The sequence below is a fragment of the Xylaria bambusicola genome (genome assembly GCF_022495145.1).
Source record: "Xylaria bambusicola strain CBS 139988 unplaced genomic scaffold F5B22scaffold_2, whole genome shotgun sequence".
NCBI lineage: Eukaryota > Fungi > Ascomycota > Sordariomycetes > Xylariales > Xylariaceae > Xylaria > Xylaria bambusicola.
Genome location: NW_025953555.1, coordinates 227,211 through 243,026, shown reverse-complemented (window position 1 = coordinate 243,026; position 15,816 = coordinate 227,211). Strand labels below are relative to the sequence as shown.

General features: G+C 48.3%; 6 protein-coding genes across 6 annotated transcripts; 5 read left to right on the top strand and 1 right to left on the bottom strand.

Moving 5' to 3' along the window:
- Window positions 1–1,569: 1,569 nt before the first annotated feature.
- F5B22DRAFT_584807 (ribonuclease H-like domain-containing protein) lies at window positions 1,570–2,372 on the bottom strand. The gene is made up of 3 exons (XM_047973458.1): window positions 2,339–2,372; window positions 2,210–2,289; window positions 1,570–2,145 (listed from the first exon to the last, which is right to left on the bottom strand). Exon 3 carries the CDS (start codon window positions 2,106–2,108, stop codon window positions 1,581–1,583), a length of 528 nt encoding a protein of 175 aa, XP_047835575.1. The 5' UTR covers window positions 2,109–2,145; window positions 2,210–2,289; window positions 2,339–2,372; the 3' UTR covers window positions 1,570–1,580.
- On the top strand, window positions 2,360–4,375 carry F5B22DRAFT_147167 (kinase-like protein). The gene is made up of 2 exons (XM_047969106.1): window positions 2,360–3,443; window positions 3,501–4,375. Exons 1-2 carry the CDS (start codon window positions 2,777–2,779, stop codon window positions 4,268–4,270), a joined length of 1,437 nt encoding a protein of 478 aa, XP_047835574.1. The 5' UTR covers window positions 2,360–2,776; the 3' UTR covers window positions 4,271–4,375.
- A 512-nt stretch (window positions 4,376–4,887) lies between these two features.
- F5B22DRAFT_584805 (citrate synthase-like protein) lies at window positions 4,888–7,047 on the top strand. Its single transcript, XM_047973457.1, has one exon. It carries the CDS (start codon window positions 5,308–5,310, stop codon window positions 6,811–6,813), a length of 1,506 nt encoding a protein of 501 aa, XP_047835573.1. The 5' UTR covers window positions 4,888–5,307; the 3' UTR covers window positions 6,814–7,047.
- Window positions 7,048–7,413: 366 nt separating this feature from the next.
- F5B22DRAFT_584804 (uncharacterized protein) lies at window positions 7,414–8,962 on the top strand. The gene has a single exon (XM_047973456.1). The coding sequence runs from the start codon at window positions 7,601–7,603 to the stop codon at window positions 8,825–8,827; it is 1,227 nt and encodes a 408-aa protein (XP_047835572.1). The 5' UTR covers window positions 7,414–7,600; the 3' UTR covers window positions 8,828–8,962.
- An 869-nt stretch (window positions 8,963–9,831) lies between these two features.
- F5B22DRAFT_641357 (uncharacterized protein) lies at window positions 9,832–10,771 on the top strand (the record flags this gene model as incomplete). Its single annotated transcript, XM_047977977.1, has 4 exons — window positions 9,832–9,861; window positions 10,004–10,228; window positions 10,394–10,600; window positions 10,661–10,771. The coding sequence occupies 4 exons, from the start codon at window positions 9,832–9,834 to the stop codon at window positions 10,769–10,771; spliced, it is 573 nt and encodes a 190-aa protein (XP_047835571.1).
- A 467-nt stretch (window positions 10,772–11,238) lies between these two features.
- On the top strand, window positions 11,239–14,115 carry F5B22DRAFT_584801 (P-loop containing nucleoside triphosphate hydrolase protein). The gene is made up of 4 exons (XM_047973455.1): window positions 11,239–11,583; window positions 11,643–12,183; window positions 12,235–13,050; window positions 13,208–14,115. The coding sequence occupies exons 1-4, from the start codon at window positions 11,527–11,529 to the stop codon at window positions 13,735–13,737; spliced, it is 1,944 nt and encodes a 647-aa protein (XP_047835570.1). The 5' UTR covers window positions 11,239–11,526; the 3' UTR covers window positions 13,738–14,115.
- Window positions 14,116–15,816: the final 1,701 nt, after the last annotated feature.

Here is a 15,816-nt window from a genome sequence, read left to right as displayed (position 1 = left end):
CCTCCGGCATTCGTCGATCGTCAAGCGTTTGATCTGATAAGCAAGCTCACGAACAAAAATCACGCAACGTTTGATGTGGCTACCGTGGCCCTAAACCGCTCTAGGCATAAGTACTAGCCACGGTCTGCCACGGTGTGGGGCCAGAGGTTATCAGATCCGCTCGCGACCAGCGTCTCGACGCTACCTAACATTCTGGCTAATGATACCCGGCGATACCTTGTACAGTACCGAGAGTACCTACCGCGAGTACTAGGCGAGCGGGTACCTAAGCCACTAGCCTGGCTATCTCTAGGTACCGTGTTGTTTTTTCGGCAGCACAGTACGGTATACATCTAGGTACCTACTACCACTTCTCAATAACGGTATTAGGTAAGAGAATGGTTGTTTGCCCAGAGAGTCTAGGAGGAATAAATTTCCAGTGGCTCGGGACGGGAATTCCTGTCTCCGTAGATCCTTTTACATAGATACCTCGGTCATGTTCAAACTCCAAGATAGAGCCTGGCGATAATGAGTCTATACAACATCCGCACATGTATGATCTAGCCCCTATTGAAATTTGGAGACGAAATGCTCTTTCCACGAGAGCCAGTATAATCCTCCAGAGCGTCTATGTAACTAATTGGAATAGTTTACTTGGAGTTCTTATCACCCCTTTGCGGTGGCGCGCAGGTATCGAAAGGTGAAGAGTGTTCATTTTGGTGACTTATGCAAACTCCGACCCATTCAAGGAGTTGGAGAAGTAACTAATGAAAAGCGCCGTTGATTTACATGTGCGCGAGAGCAGCAATAGAAAAAGAATACGGGCTCAGAAATTGTGTTTGGTTATGCTACGCGTTTCTCTCACCTTGAACATGTCAATGTTAGACTTAGCTAATGTGAGTAATCATGCTACATCAGTCGCCCCTTTTGAAGCCGCCATCGAGCCTAGCCATGACTAAGGAGGTGGTCATCGCGTTTGACTCTGATGAACAATGCATAGCATAGCCTCTACCAGGTTCAAACTGTGTTCACACTCTTGGCTTGTGTTGAATATGATATAATCGTGCGAAAATAGCCTCGTTATGTCAATTCTACAGGTCTCTAAAGAGCAGTTGTCTTTGATTCATCTGTAGTACGTATAATTAAACACCAGAATAAGGCTTCCAGGATGCCGCATTGTTCGTTCGTAACTTATCTAACGGACCGCCTCCATCCTATTTATACCGGTAAGCTCGCATCAAAAGAGACTCTTTGGTAAATAATCTATTTCTATCGTTGATGTTTTACACCTATGGACATATGAATGATACAATTTTAGATGATGCTCTGACATCGGCTATGTTATTGTAGATGAAGCGTTTTGCTTCTCATCAACTTAGCCACGGATTCGGCATCACCATCATCTTAGTGGCCCCTATAATGTATCCAATCTCTAAAGCCCATCACGGCGGATCATTACGAGTATTCGGAATATGTCCAATGAACAGAGCGAGAGTTATGCCGAAAGAAAGCTGCAATGAAATCTATTTTGAATCACTGCCGGACTTCACGATCAAATAAGCCTTCGAGCTGTAAAGAGGTGACTTGGCTGTCGACTAATGCTAGTTGAACCTTGCAGTATTGATAACATTGATGAACGGCGTCGGGTCGCTAATCAAAGACTGTCGAATATCTGCAAGCTTGTTTTGGCAGATTTCAGAGGCCAATTCGTTTTCATCTCGAGGAATCATGATGTACTCCACGGAACCTTCTGCTTGAATTCTACCCATGAGGTCAGCCGCCTCCTGGATCAAGTCGCCGTTGACGATGTTGTCAGCTGAGGCGTTTAATTCATGGATCTCCTTAGTCATGAATTCGACAGCATGTTTGGAGTCGGATCGAATTTGAACATTGAGTGGTGTGCCCAAATAACCTTTTTCGGTCTCCTCCTCAGCCCATCGAAGAGCCATAATAATAGCCATGAGTTCGGCTCGATGATTAGTTGGGATTGGATTCGATGATAATTTCATTGATCTTATTTCGCAAGTGTCATTCAATGTCTCGAGCACACATGCAGCGGCACCGATCGTATATGATCGGCCGAGTCTTCGGCAAGCACCGTTGACGTAGAAGTTCATCACGGAAGACATGATACTGGTGCAAACTTTAGGATGGGCTTTGATCCGCCTGCAAAGTAGTGAATATAATCATTAGGACCACATAGGGTCTAAATACTCTGTCCCAGGATTACCTTTTCCATTTGTTGTAGCCCAAAGTAGTTTTGGTGGTTTGTTCCCAACCACCTGCAGAAGCAAACTGGCAGTAGGGAAACTTTCACGTATCAGGCTGAATGCCTTATTTCAGGTGCTCAAGAACTGACCTGGAAATCTCCACGCAGATTAACATAGGCCTTGGTTCCACGACTGTGTTTATTACATTTCGATTGCTCTGATGTTACTGCTCATGTACCTATGCTAGATCCAATTGCTATATTAGGGAAACGGCCGCCCAAACCGATAGCATACACCAAACGATATTACAGGGAAGCAAGTTGATGTAAGGATTGACGGCTTGCTACTTGCGAATATGAAGCCCTAACTTGTACCAATGGCTCAACCCAGCCGACATCGAATGACATAACAGACCATTAAACTAAACATCACGGCGAGCAGCGAACCAAGATTGAGTGGGGGCCGGCGGCGGAGCGCACACCTATGTGGTCGGTGAATCCTCCAGCATGCACTTGATACTTGATCAGTGAGCAAAACCTCAACCAAATTCGAACCAAATCAATTACGCAGCATGCCCCCGTGTAAGCATGCTGCGAAGTTCACTCGGCGTGCTTCGTGTGCGCACATTGACGTGTTCTTTTTCTTCGTCCTTGATCTTCTCCCCAACCACTTCTAATCCTCTCGCACGTCTCCAGCGATACAACTATCCCAAAGCGCATCATCATGTTATGTCGTCGGATGGCGAGTCCCAATCCATCGCCTACCGCTTTATTGAAGATGTTGAAGACATTTCAAAATATCGTCCTGGGGGGTTCCATCCTACTTACATTGGCGACGCACTGAAGGATAGGCAGTATCGCATCATGCACAAGTTGGGGTACGGTGGCTATTCAACCATTTGGCTAGCTTTGGACACGTTGCGCCGGGAGTACGTCGCGATTAAGATATGTTCCGCTCACGCTAGCGATGATTCGGTAGAAGAACAAATACTCCAGCACCTGTCGAATACAGAGCAGGAGAGCCCCGTCACCCACCCTGGGAAACATCTGGTTCAATCCTTGCTGGATGTGTTTGACCTTCGGGGCCCGAATGGTCACCACAAGTGCCTCGTCATGCCCCCGGCTATGATGAGTATTGGTGATGCCAAGGAGGCGTCATACTCAAGGCTCTTTCAGCCGAACGTTGCCCGTTCCATAATATCACAACTAGCTCTAGCTGTTGGCTTTATGCACGAAAAGGGCATTGTACATGGTGGTCAGTCTCCCTCCAGACTTCTTCAGTATAGCTGTAATAGTCTTACACTCTGCATAGATATCCACATGGGAAACGTCTTTTTCAGGCTGCCGCTCGATGTCAACAACCTTACGCCGGAGGAAATCTACCAGAAGTATGGAGAGCCTGAGCTGGAGCAGGTCGTTAGAGAGGACCGCAATCCCGTCGGCGACGGTGTCCCGAGCCACCTTGTCGTACCCATCTGGATGGGGAAATCAAGCGAAGACATGGAAATGTCCGAAGCTGAAGTCCTTTTGAGTGATTTCGGCGAGTCGTTCATGCCGGCCTCTGTTGATCGATTCTACTCGAATTCACCTCTGTCTTTTCGTCCGCCAGAAGCTCGCTTTCCATCGAAGCCGTTGGGTTTTGCCGCCGATATCTGGAGTTTGGCATGTCTCTCCTGGGAAATTCTCGGAGCGCGACCCCTATTTGAGTCATCGATGGCGACCGATGACGACGTACTCGCTGATATAGTTGACCTACTTGGAAAACCCCCCCCTGAATGGTGGACGCAATGGAATGCGCGTTCTCAATTCTACACCGAAGACGGAGAGTCGGGTATTAAGCTGGCACCAGAAAGGCTACCGGGGACTTTAAGATGGGGCTGGAGCGAGCGTTTGGATTTGTGTGTACAACGGCCGCGACGGGAAGCAGGGTTTGATGGGATTAGCGAAAAGGAGTGGACTTCACTGCTGGCTATGCTGCAGTCCATGATGCATTTTGAGCCAGATCAGCGAGCCACGGCAAAACAGATTCTCCAGAGTGACTGGATGAAACACTGGGCTGGTTGCAAAGAAAACTCTAGATAGGAAGTCATAAGGGCGCAAATTAAACTCCATTGGCCGGGGCGGAGAACATGACGCGAACATCCTGAGCGGCGAGTAGCTTCGAAGTCAATCGAGTAATATTGGTTGACGCTAGGATACGCTGCAGTGATACTTTGACAGTAACCCTAAGCAGCAAATGACTGCCACCCATAGGCACACAAGCTTTCATTCAATGCTCTACGATGTTATTCTATGCTTTCTAGAACGAGAGATGATCATACGGCGCGATTCCTCCATGCCCTTAGTCCGCTTTTGGTGGTCACTACACCTCCACGTCGACGCGGCCCTCTGCACTCGAATATAACCTTACTTGTTCACTCGGTACGATATCTGAAGCGGGATGGCAACGGTTAATTTTACTGCCATTTCACACTAGTTTCATATACAGGATGTGGTGACTAGATGAAGCTATGAAATAGATCAAGCGGGGGTAGAGCTATCTAGCTCGAGTTACCACATATTACACGTTGAAATACAGCGAGGGCTCGCCACCACACTGCTCTTTACATGCTGGGCATCAATCGCGCTGAGGTAGTAGCCTTCTAATCTTCCTACCTCTTATTATTATCAGCCTTGAAGCCGTCATTTAAATCCTGGACAGTACTAAAATACTAGTAGTACATTTGACGAACCCTGGCAGCCATAGCCTGGCACCCCTGTCACAAGCTCGGCAGGACTGGGGTCTCGGAATGCCGAACATTCCAATCAGCCAGTCATCAGGCACTTGCGCCAACCTCGGCACGCGCTAATCTCGGATAATGTCATTACGTGACGTTCTGCCGCGTCAAGCCGGCTGGCTACTCAAGTCTGCTTCTGACATGTGCTATCTGTCCAAAAATCAGAGTGCTAGCTACGTAGCAGGTAGCAGTGGAAAGAGGACCCAAAGAGACTCTTGAGCATCCTAACTTCAAAGCGACGCAGAGTGTCAGGTGCGGCAATCTCATCTCCCAGTCTGCCTGGGGGCTAGAAATTCATCCAGCGATCCGACTCACTAATACGCCAGCTCTACTCGCCCAATTATGACGGTAGTCACGAAACAAGCACCTCGTCAGTCACTGACAGTGGTGGATAACCGGACCAACAAGGTCTATGAGGTCCCTATAAAGAATAACTCTGTCCTGGCAACAGACTTCAAGAAGATCAAGGCCGAGCAGGGCGGCGACCGGAAAGAAGATGAGACGGACCAAGGCTTGCGCATGTATGACCCGGCGTACATGAATACGGCCGTGGTGCAGAGCAAAATCACCTATATCAATGGGCAGGAAGGCATCCTCCGTTATCGCGGTTATCCTATTGAGCAGCTTGTCAAGAAGAGTAACTTCCTAGAGACAGCCTTCCTCCTCATCTACGGAGAGCTGCCGACGACATCGCAGTACGAGAACTGGCAAAACGAAGTCATGCACCACAACTACATCCACTCAGATATAGAGGGCATGTTCAAATCGTTCCGGTACGACTCGCATCCTATGTCAATGTTGACTTCAGCGTTTGCTACGATGGGCGCTTTTGCCCCAGAGGCCAACCCCTCGCTTGCGGGACAGAAGCTCTACACCAACGCGGCATCTGGCGACCTCGCGTCGCTACAGATCCTCGACAAACAGATTCTCCGTATCATCGGAAAGGCGCCGACTTTAGCTGCAGCATCTTACCGAATGCGACAAGGCCGGCCCTTCAACCGCCCAGCACAGGGCTTGTCCTATACCGGAAACTTCCTGTATCTACTGGATCACCTCTCCGGCGCCGAATATAGGCCGCACCCCGTGCTAGAAAAGGCCCTCGATGCCCTTTTCATTATCCATGCCGACCACGAGGTCAACTGTTCAACCGCGACCGTTCTGCAAGTTGGCAGCTCCCTGGTAGACCCATTTAGCGTAGTGGCAGCGGGGTGCGCTGCGCTGTACGGCCCCTCACACGGTGGCGCGTCAGAGAGCGCGATTCGTATGCTCATGGAGATAGGATCGCCTGATAATGTACCGGCATTCATGCAGAAGGTTGAGCGTCGAGAACGCGTTCTCGTCGGTTTCGGCCACCGTGTCTATAAGAACGTAGACCCCCGATCAACAGCAATCCGCGCACTAGCCGACGAAGTGTTCCGTGTCACAGGGCGCAACAAGCTCCTGGATACGGCGCTCGCGCTGGCAGATTATGCGCGTAAGAGCGAGTTCATGCGCAGCCGAAATCTCTACCCCAACGTCGACTTCTATTCGGGTCTCATTTATCAAGCGATGGGCTTCCCACTAGATTTCTACCCAGTCCTCTTTGCCGTGCCAAGGTGCGTCGGGTGGCTGGCCCACTGGCGTCAGATGATGCTCAACCCATCTGGTGTTAAGATATGGCGGCCCCGACAGATATACCTCGGAGAAGGCGAACGAAACTACGTTGAGGCTGGGCAACGTGACGAGAAGAAAGATGCGACAGTTTTTGATGCGCCTTCTCCAATTCTACACGGAGACGATAGTAAAAGGAATGCGATGGCCACCTATAAGGACGAGACAGGAAGGGCTTGGGGCAGGGCAAAGCTATGATCTAGTTTGATATCTGTTTGTTTCTTTATACTCTTCGATAGATTTCATTTTCTGCCACTTGGCTATATGGATATTTTCTTATGGGAGTAACGGAGGGGTTGCCATCTTTTCATCAGTTTGCTGTCCCCACGAGGAATTCACTTAGGCCAGGACAACTGAGCAGCTATTAAGTCGTATCAAGTATCGATCTAACCTATCTCAATTGACCCAGAAGAAGAATTGCTTGTGGGCCTATTCGTCGATCAATCCAAAGCGCTTCGTGATCCGTAATTGTACCTGAACTAGGTAGGCTATGACCTAACCTACTATGATCTCCATTTCCTGTCCCAGTCCATGACTGCTCATGATCTAATTGCGCTCGGTTCAAGGAGCAGACCGGAGGTAGGTCCGCGCGGAGCATTACGAACGTAGTGCGAACGTTCCTGGTCTCTGCATAGTACGATCTACTTTGCTGGTATTTCTTTCACTGTAGCCAAGCCCTTCAAATAATTACACAGTCGTGACGTCATGACGTGAACTCCCAAACTACAACCAACATGTGGCAGTTTTCCTTAAGCCCAAGCGCATCTTTATTGGCATATTTTCGTTATGACGTAGTGTGTAAATTATCGGGTAAGGTAAACTAGCATAAGGTTATATATGGTTACAATTCGCCGCATATTCAATTATATCAATGCACAGTAAAATCCCCCCTAGGAAGGCCTGCTACAAAAAGCAAGCATCATCATCGCCATCTCACGCTTCTTCTTGATTTCCCCTCCCAATCTCAGACTATCAGATCTCTACAATGAGCGCCGTAAGATCCACTGCCCGAACCGCACTTACGCGGTCTACCCGCGTCGCTCGTGCGCCTTGCCCTGCACGCGTTCGTTACCAGTCTTCATCCTCCTCCTCAACATCGAGCAATGCAGCTGGTGGCCACAGCTCTAATATCGCTGCTGGCGCAGCTGGTGGTCTGGCTGCCGGTCTAGCTCTATACGGTGTCTTTCTCCTATCACCATCGGGCAAAATGCATCAGACCATTAACAAAGGTGCGAAGGAGGTTCACCAAAAATATAACGAAGCTGCCAAGAAACTTCGAGGTCAGACACCTAATGTAGACGAATCAATCCAGTATATGAAGGAATTCGCCTATTCCTATGTGTCATGGGTACCTGGTGGAAGGCACTATGTCGACACAGTATTCAAGGACGTTGAGACATTAAAAGAGAACCATCGTGAAGAGGTCAACCAGATTGTCAGCGATGCCTACAAGCAATTTCAAGACTTGGCCAAATCGGGTCTAAGCTTAGAAACAGCATCTAAGGCGTACAATATCCTAGCGGATTTGTCAAAGAAGTTTGGCAAGTTAGCTGGCAGTGCGCTGACCGATATCCTGGATAACCACCCTCAAGCGAAAGAGAAGTTTGGCGGAAGCATCGACCAGTTGAAGCAAATGGGCGAGAACTACGGCCCCGAAGCAAAGAAGCAGGTCGACCAGACATGGAATGAAGTAAGCGAGATATTAGGCGGAGGTGTCAGCACAGCCAATTTGGACAAGGTGCGACGCTTAATTGAGGAGAAGATTCAGCAAGTGAGAAAACTTGGCGACGAAGCCTGGAAAAAAGGTCTGGAAGAGGCAAAGCCATTCCTTGAGAAAAACCCCAAGGTTAAGGAACTCGTTGAGAAGAACGCAGATGCCTTGAAGCAGGGTAACGCAAAGGAGCTCTTTGACCAGGCGAAGAAAGCCGTTGAGTCAGGCAACACAGGTGCGCTCGAGGACTACGTGAACAAGGCCAAGTCGAAAAGCGAGAAGGCAGCAGGCAGCCTCGGCATCGACCAGTATTTTAAGATGATTCCCAGCGGCTCGGAGATCCTGGAGAAGGTCAACCAGTTAAGAGAGGTTGCTGAGAAGCACAGGGACGAGGGTGAGAAGCTGTTGAAGGAGACGATGGAAGAGCTGAAGCAAGTCTTGGAGAAGAAGTCGGAAAAAGCGAAAGACATCGCTGACAAGGCGAAGAAAGATGCAAATTAATGCGCTTAAAAAATTATTTCCAGAACTGTTCGTCCTACTCGAGACATTGTTCTTGTTGCAGTTTTGATACCTCAAACTGGATTGTATTTCTAGTCATCCTAAACCTTGCACTTGTACTTCATATCAACGAATAATGTACTAATAGTCACGGGTATTCCTGTGACCATACTGATCTATCTGAATCGTTATGCTGAGTGTGCCTGCGTTCTTCAAATTGGAACATTTGAAGGACAGATTATCCAACCAAGGGCCACCAAAGCACAAGAATATTGGGATTGAGGGACACATTATCAAATATACAGCCACGAGCTGCCAGAGTGAAACTGTGACGTAACTTTGTGGACACACCTTAGCACACTTGTCACGCAATACCTACTGATATCTTTCCGAATCAAGCTTTCCTGGTGCCCGTAATATTGTAAGATTGATCAATACACTAGGCTCGTATGATAGTTTACCATTCATAGACAATATATACCCTAATTTCGAGTCTAGATCCCCCAGCTCGACGCTTGAGAAGAGGAAAATCCTATCCCAATCTCTCCAGTCTCTAGTTACACTAGCCGCCAAGCGGCGCACAACCGAGCCGGACCGCGGTTACCGTGCGACGGTGCCCAGTGGCGGCACGCGGAGCTGGCAGATAACTGGAAGGTTGCGTAGCTGTTTAGAAGATGGTAGGTAGACCTTACCACAAGAACAGTGTCGTCACAATCTCCCACCACTAGATTCTCACGACGAGACAACTGTGATGACGATCTCTCTATTCCCGGTTGTATATATCGAGAGCACAAATGTGTCGAGCTCGCCTATCATTACTAGTTTCTCTCTCTCTCTACTTGAACCGTTCAGATCGATGGTGTCGCGTAAAGAAAGCCTCCGTGGGCCGTTGGCTGGCTCCGTTGGAGAGCTTGAAGCTCAATTTCCTGTGTATAAGAACTGTCTCCGATGCCAGGGATGATGTATCTGTCAATTCCTCATGAGACTCATCACCATCAGCTTGCACAATGGCCTATAATTACTATAACCCCAACCAGGTTAGTACTGGAGAGTTACTTTACCCCTTTCGCATAGTGCGAATGCAGCGTTATGCCTCTTTTCACTTTCACTGCTATGACTTAAGGCACATTCCAAAGATGAACAGTAAACGAGAAGTTAACTAACTCCTTGTTTTCGAAGAGCTCTTATGGCGCGGATTCCGGGAACTCTGGGGGAGGCAGTGAAGAGCCAGTCTTTTCAATGCAGCCTCAGGCTCACCCCACATGTGCTATACCAAGCGATGAGGTATTGGTAAAGTCGTTTTATAAGCAGCTGCTTAAAGATAGGTGGGAACTGCGCTATAAACCAAATCACGATTCCCCAGACGAATATATTCTACCTCGTAGTCTTACGGGAAATAAGCTGGTAAGTCATTCTCAAAGCCCCCTTTCACCCTTGTCTTAGTCACCTCTCAACACGGAGAAGCTCCCATCTGAAATGAAGTCGTGTTTGAGGAAGCCTACGTGTTCTCTACAGGCTTTGACAAAAAAGACCCCTGGGTTGACTCTTGATAATTCTGATGATCTATAGTGGATCCAGCGTAAGACGGCCTTCTTCAGAGCCCACAGAGATATCTCAGAAGACGAAGTCTACATCGCCAACAGGAGGAGCTTCTTACGTTGGATCGAACAGAGATTCCGGCCTGCCACAGCCGGGATCTGTGGCGCAACTGAAGATCTCTGCTTCATCGTTGGGAATTACGTCTTCTGGGTTGATCCGGCCGCGGTGGCACCACAAGTGAGCACTTGTATCATATAGGTAGTTGAGTTTCAAAGCTGAATTGATATCTCGTCGCAGCCTTCATTCAATACTGGCGTCCAGCCAAGTTTGGACTCTAGTTACTACGGAGGTGGGTATTATCCGGGTAGCAGCCGCTATTACAGGGGAAGCTCCGCTGGAAGGGCGTAGGCGGAAAAGTGATGGGATGGCTCAGGTTTCAACGAGGACGAACGGGTCTAGATGGCGGATAGTAGCTGGCGCGTTTTCAAGCTCCTCTTTCGTGTTTCTGGCCTACAGTAGGGACTTTCCTAAGACATCGTTCCACTTTCTTTCTTGACGCTCTTTAGGGTTACCTAGTAGTAGCTACCTACAGTAGGTACCTTGCTAAGTACCTACTCTTGCTTGTCAGCATTCACTGAACACGTCAAAGCTATGTTGTGTATCATGTAATGAGCGACGAGTACGCCATCAGTGGGCAGCATCAGAGCATGGTGTTTTTTTTTCCTTCTTTTTCTTTTGGCATCGGTGTCGAGACACGAGATACGCCATACGTGAGGAACAAGAAGTACATGTACTTTGACAGTTGGGGGGGCTCCCCACACTTGTCAACCAAGGCGTGGCCAATCGATAACCGATAGCGGCCCCGGATTTGACATGATACCTATGCCGTCACAGTCATGATCTGTCGATGTTGACTAGTTATCTCCTTCCTTAGACCTTACCTAGACCTACATACCTGCCTAGCTAGCTACCTGGGTAGCTCAGAATCAGCTATCATCCCCGACTTACTCATAAGATCCTTCAAGGTCTTTGATGTTGCCTGAAGTGTGACTCTTGTTGTACATACATCTGAATCAAAGTGACTCATTGACATCAACTTATATTATACCGGCCCAAATGATCCCTCGCATACACCCTCTACTTGCGACCGCCACCCAGTAAACATGACAGGAAAAGGAGCTTCTAAACAGCTGCCGCATGAGCGTAGGAAAGGCGAAGCCGTAAGGATTCGGAGTGAATGCATGTGGTGATAGACACGGTGGCGCTGATAACCCCATAGGCACTGAGCGACTTCGCCGAGTTCGTCGAGAAACAGCAAGCCCTGCGATATCCTGGCGCAAAGCCCGCCAGCTCTACCCAGCCAACAACCGAATACCATGAAGAATTAGACATACTCGATTCTCTTAATTTCAACGAATCAGAACCCCAAATTCCCTTGCGACAGCTGCTTCTACCCTCAGCCGAGGATGCCGAAAAAAACGAGGCCAAGCTTGTTGAGCACATCGGTGAGCGACTAGCGGAGGGCCATGGTGAAGCTATGTTCGACGTAGGCTTCGAAGACAACGGTGAATCAATGCGACTCACCCGCGATGAATGGGATGTGGCCTTGACCCGCTTGAAAGATGCCGCCAAGAAGCATAACGCCGATTGCAACGTCCTGCTCACAAAGAACGTTGGAGGTGACATGGAGGCTGAGTCAACAGCGGGCAGTAACGATAGCAAGGACAAGGTCAGGGACTGCACTGGAAAAATATTAGTGCGCCAGGCCCCTGCTACTGTCGAAGGAGTCATTGAGACTCGCATTGCTGTGGTTGGAAACGGTAGGCCATCTGCATTTTTGTCTTGCTAGACTGTCTACTAACCCCCTATAGTCGACGCTGGCAAAAGTTCCATGTTGGGTGTTCTAGTCAAGGGTGATCTCGACGATGGCCGTGGAAAGGCTCGTGTCAACCTCTTTCGCCACAAGCACGAAATTGAGACTGGTCGGACTAGCTCAGTGGGAATGGAGATCATGGGCTTCGATACAGTCGGGAATGTCATCACCTCCGACACTCCTGGTAGAAAACTATCGTGGGAGGAAATTGGCAAGCGAAGTGCTAAAGTTATTACTTTCACCGATCTTGCCGGCCACGAGCGTTACCTAAGAACCACCGTCTTCGGGTTATTATCCAGCAGCCCCAACTATTGCCTGCTTATGGTAGCAGCCAATAACGGGCTCATTGGTATGAGCAAAGAACACCTCGGCATTGCCTTGGCGCTCAATGTACCGATCATGGTGGTAGTCACCAAAATTGACATATGTCCACCAAACATTCTAGAGCAGACTATTCAACAGATCACCAAAATCCTCAAATCCCCCGGGGCTAAGAAAATGCCCATCTTCATTAACAACCGGGAGGAGTGCATTAATACCGCTACCCAGTTCGTGAGCCAGAGGATTTGCCCTATTTTCCAGGTATCCAATGTTACAGGAAAGAACTTGGACCTTGTACGGACGTTTCTGAACATCTTGCCTCACCATGGGCGTTACGATTCGGAAGCACCATTTGAGTTCCATATTAACGATACTTTCTCTGTTCCGTTCGTTGGTACTGTTGTTAGTGGTATTGTCAAGTCCGGTGTTATTCATGCAGGGGACAATGTCCTCATTGGTCCCGATTCACTAGGACAATTCGTGCAAACTAGCAGTAAGTGCTCCTATTCCTTATTCAGCTCTCTCTTAGCAACCCCTGGGTGCGGGAATCTTATAAAAGATGTCATACTACCGACGCCTTTTATATACACATACACTCTCAAAATATTACGAAGTAAAATGAACAAAAGGGAGCTAACTAAAATCCGAAGTTCGATCAATCGAGCGGAAACGAATTGGTGTCCCGGCAGCCTCCGCCGGGCAGTCGGCGAGCTTTGCCCTTAAGAAGATACGGCGGAAAGATGTCAGGAAAGGCATGGTAGTCCTACCAAAAGTCGAGGGTCAACCAGCTCCAAAAGTATACCGAGAATTCATTGCTGAAGTTCTTATTCTGTCACACGCGACCACTATCAAGACAAAATATCAGGCGATGCTACATGTTGGGCCAGTTCAACAAACGTGTGCTATCATCGACGTGGACCGCCCATTTATTCGAACTGGTGACCGTGCGACGGTGGCATTTCGCTTTGTCCAGCGCCCAGAGTATCTTGCCCCCGGGGATCGGCTGTTGTTCCGTGAAGGCCGAACGAAAGGCCTGGGAATTGTAAAATCCGTTGGATATGACCCGAAGAACCCATTGGGGCCAAGACCAGCGGACGATACCTCCAACGCGCCGGAGGAGTCTAAACCATCCGCCGATCAGGGCCTGCAAGCACCCCCGGGTGTGAGAGTTGGGGCCTGAATTGCATCAACCTATTGCTAGCTGCTCGTTTGGCCGATAACCAATCCGCCACAGCCAAGGCAAGGCGAGGTAAGGGACAGCCTATCACCACACGCCAGCTTGCTCGTGTAATCGAACTTTAGTCCATTACCTATTACGTGTATACGGCATTCATTGAATTATAGTAGGGCTGAATGGAGTTTAAAAGGAGTTAGGCGTCACATGAGATCGAAACCACGACGTTAGACGCTCAGAGGAATGATTACATGACAGCATAACCGTCGCTAGGTAGTATATTTACCTTGTACCTTGCTTCCATTGCTTACATAGAATACGCCGTATATACGGCATATTTATATAAATTATAGACATGTGCATGACCTTTTCCCTTGGCCTACATGTGCAAAGTGCCAATGCGTTTGGTTGGCGTTGTATCGGTACCTTGTATGAAAGTTGAGCATTTATTGTACCTACAGCGGATGACATGGATGGAGAGGATTTATAATTCCTATTGCGCAATTGGCCGCTAATTTAGGTGATTACAGGTGCTTGCTCTCGGCACCCAGCTTACCGGCACTGGGTCACTGCGCCGCATGTGTACATATTCGTCGATGGGACGATTAAAATACCGTAGGAGCTGTCATGTTGGAAGATAAAATTAAAAAAAAATGTAAGGCCTCTTTCAAGCATGAAGATAGATGTGTGAATATTAGAATTGCATCGAATCTACTGTAATACTTGGATTCTTGCCTATCTACACAATCATAGCACAAGCTTCTTCATCTTTTCTAGAAAGCCAGAGGTACGCTAGATTACTAAGGCATGGAAATGATCCATTCCAAATCCAAAGGACGGCGCATATTAGTTTGGGAGCGCCGACCCCGATTGGCTTGGGGCCACTTCCAGTGGACTGATTAGGCGGTATAGTGGTCTTGTCTTCTGCAAGTATAGCTTTGTCATCCTGCGTTTCTGAAACCTCGCTTTAGTCTAGCTGATAAACTTCATGGGCTTTTCTCATTACAGCACTTCATAGAAGTTTAGAAGTTGAAAATTTTCTAAAATTACTTAGATAGCCGGCCATGTTCGACTCACGGAGCGCTCAAGTTCCCTCAACAACGATGTGTATTTTACTTGCGGCGGAACCTTCACAAGCTGGCGCATGCTAGAACGGGGTTTGCCGCAGCAGCTAGGCGTCTCCCTTACCTTGTTGGGACTCCGGTGCCAATCACGAACTTCCCCAGATTAGCTGTTCTAAGTAAGTACTTGGAAGGGGAAAATCACACCTGTCTGCCACCTAAACAAACAACTGTCAATGTATTATCACCATATCTCTTTCCCAGAAAAGTGATATTATACTATGTATTTTCTGTACCGTAAGCCATGCGGTTTCAATACGTTCAATGGACACTAAAGTCGATGTTTTAGATACGCTTGAAGGCACTTGAACTGTTACACTTTCTGGTTACATCGGACTTTCTAGTTAGGGATGGTCCCGATTCGGAGCGTGTGTCAGGGGTCCATGACATGATGACAGCACCTAGACCCTTATATCTAAAGTGTCCTTTGTACACTACACTAGCAGTGTCTCATGTTCTGGGCGGGAGGGCCTAAGCTACCTAGCCAGCAGTGATTATTTGCTTGAAATCTTCTACTTTATTCTCTGCTGTGCTGATAGGTAGGCAAAAGCCCTTCCATCATGTGAAGGATCTCTTGGCGTTCTATTACCGCAGTTCTCCGCTGTGAACGGTCATTTGGTAACAAAATATAATAGTGGCTGCTCCCAACTGGGCCTTGGCATCGAAACCACTGGGATTGTGACTTGAATTGGCGGCCACATAGGATCATGTCGGCTAGGTGCCTACTACTATGCTGTTCGCTGTGGTAGCGAAGGATTGTGAATGTAGTGTACTACCCAGCCTGCCTATAGTAATAAAGGTATCGTGCATGTGGAAACTAGCTATCCCATAGAGCCCCTAACGATCGGACGGTCGGATGGTTGTTAACTACCTGGGTTGCCTTGCTATAACATAGTATAGAGACCAACTACTCCAGGTACTACGCTATGCGCCACGTTGCAGATCTAAGGTACCGTGACTCTAA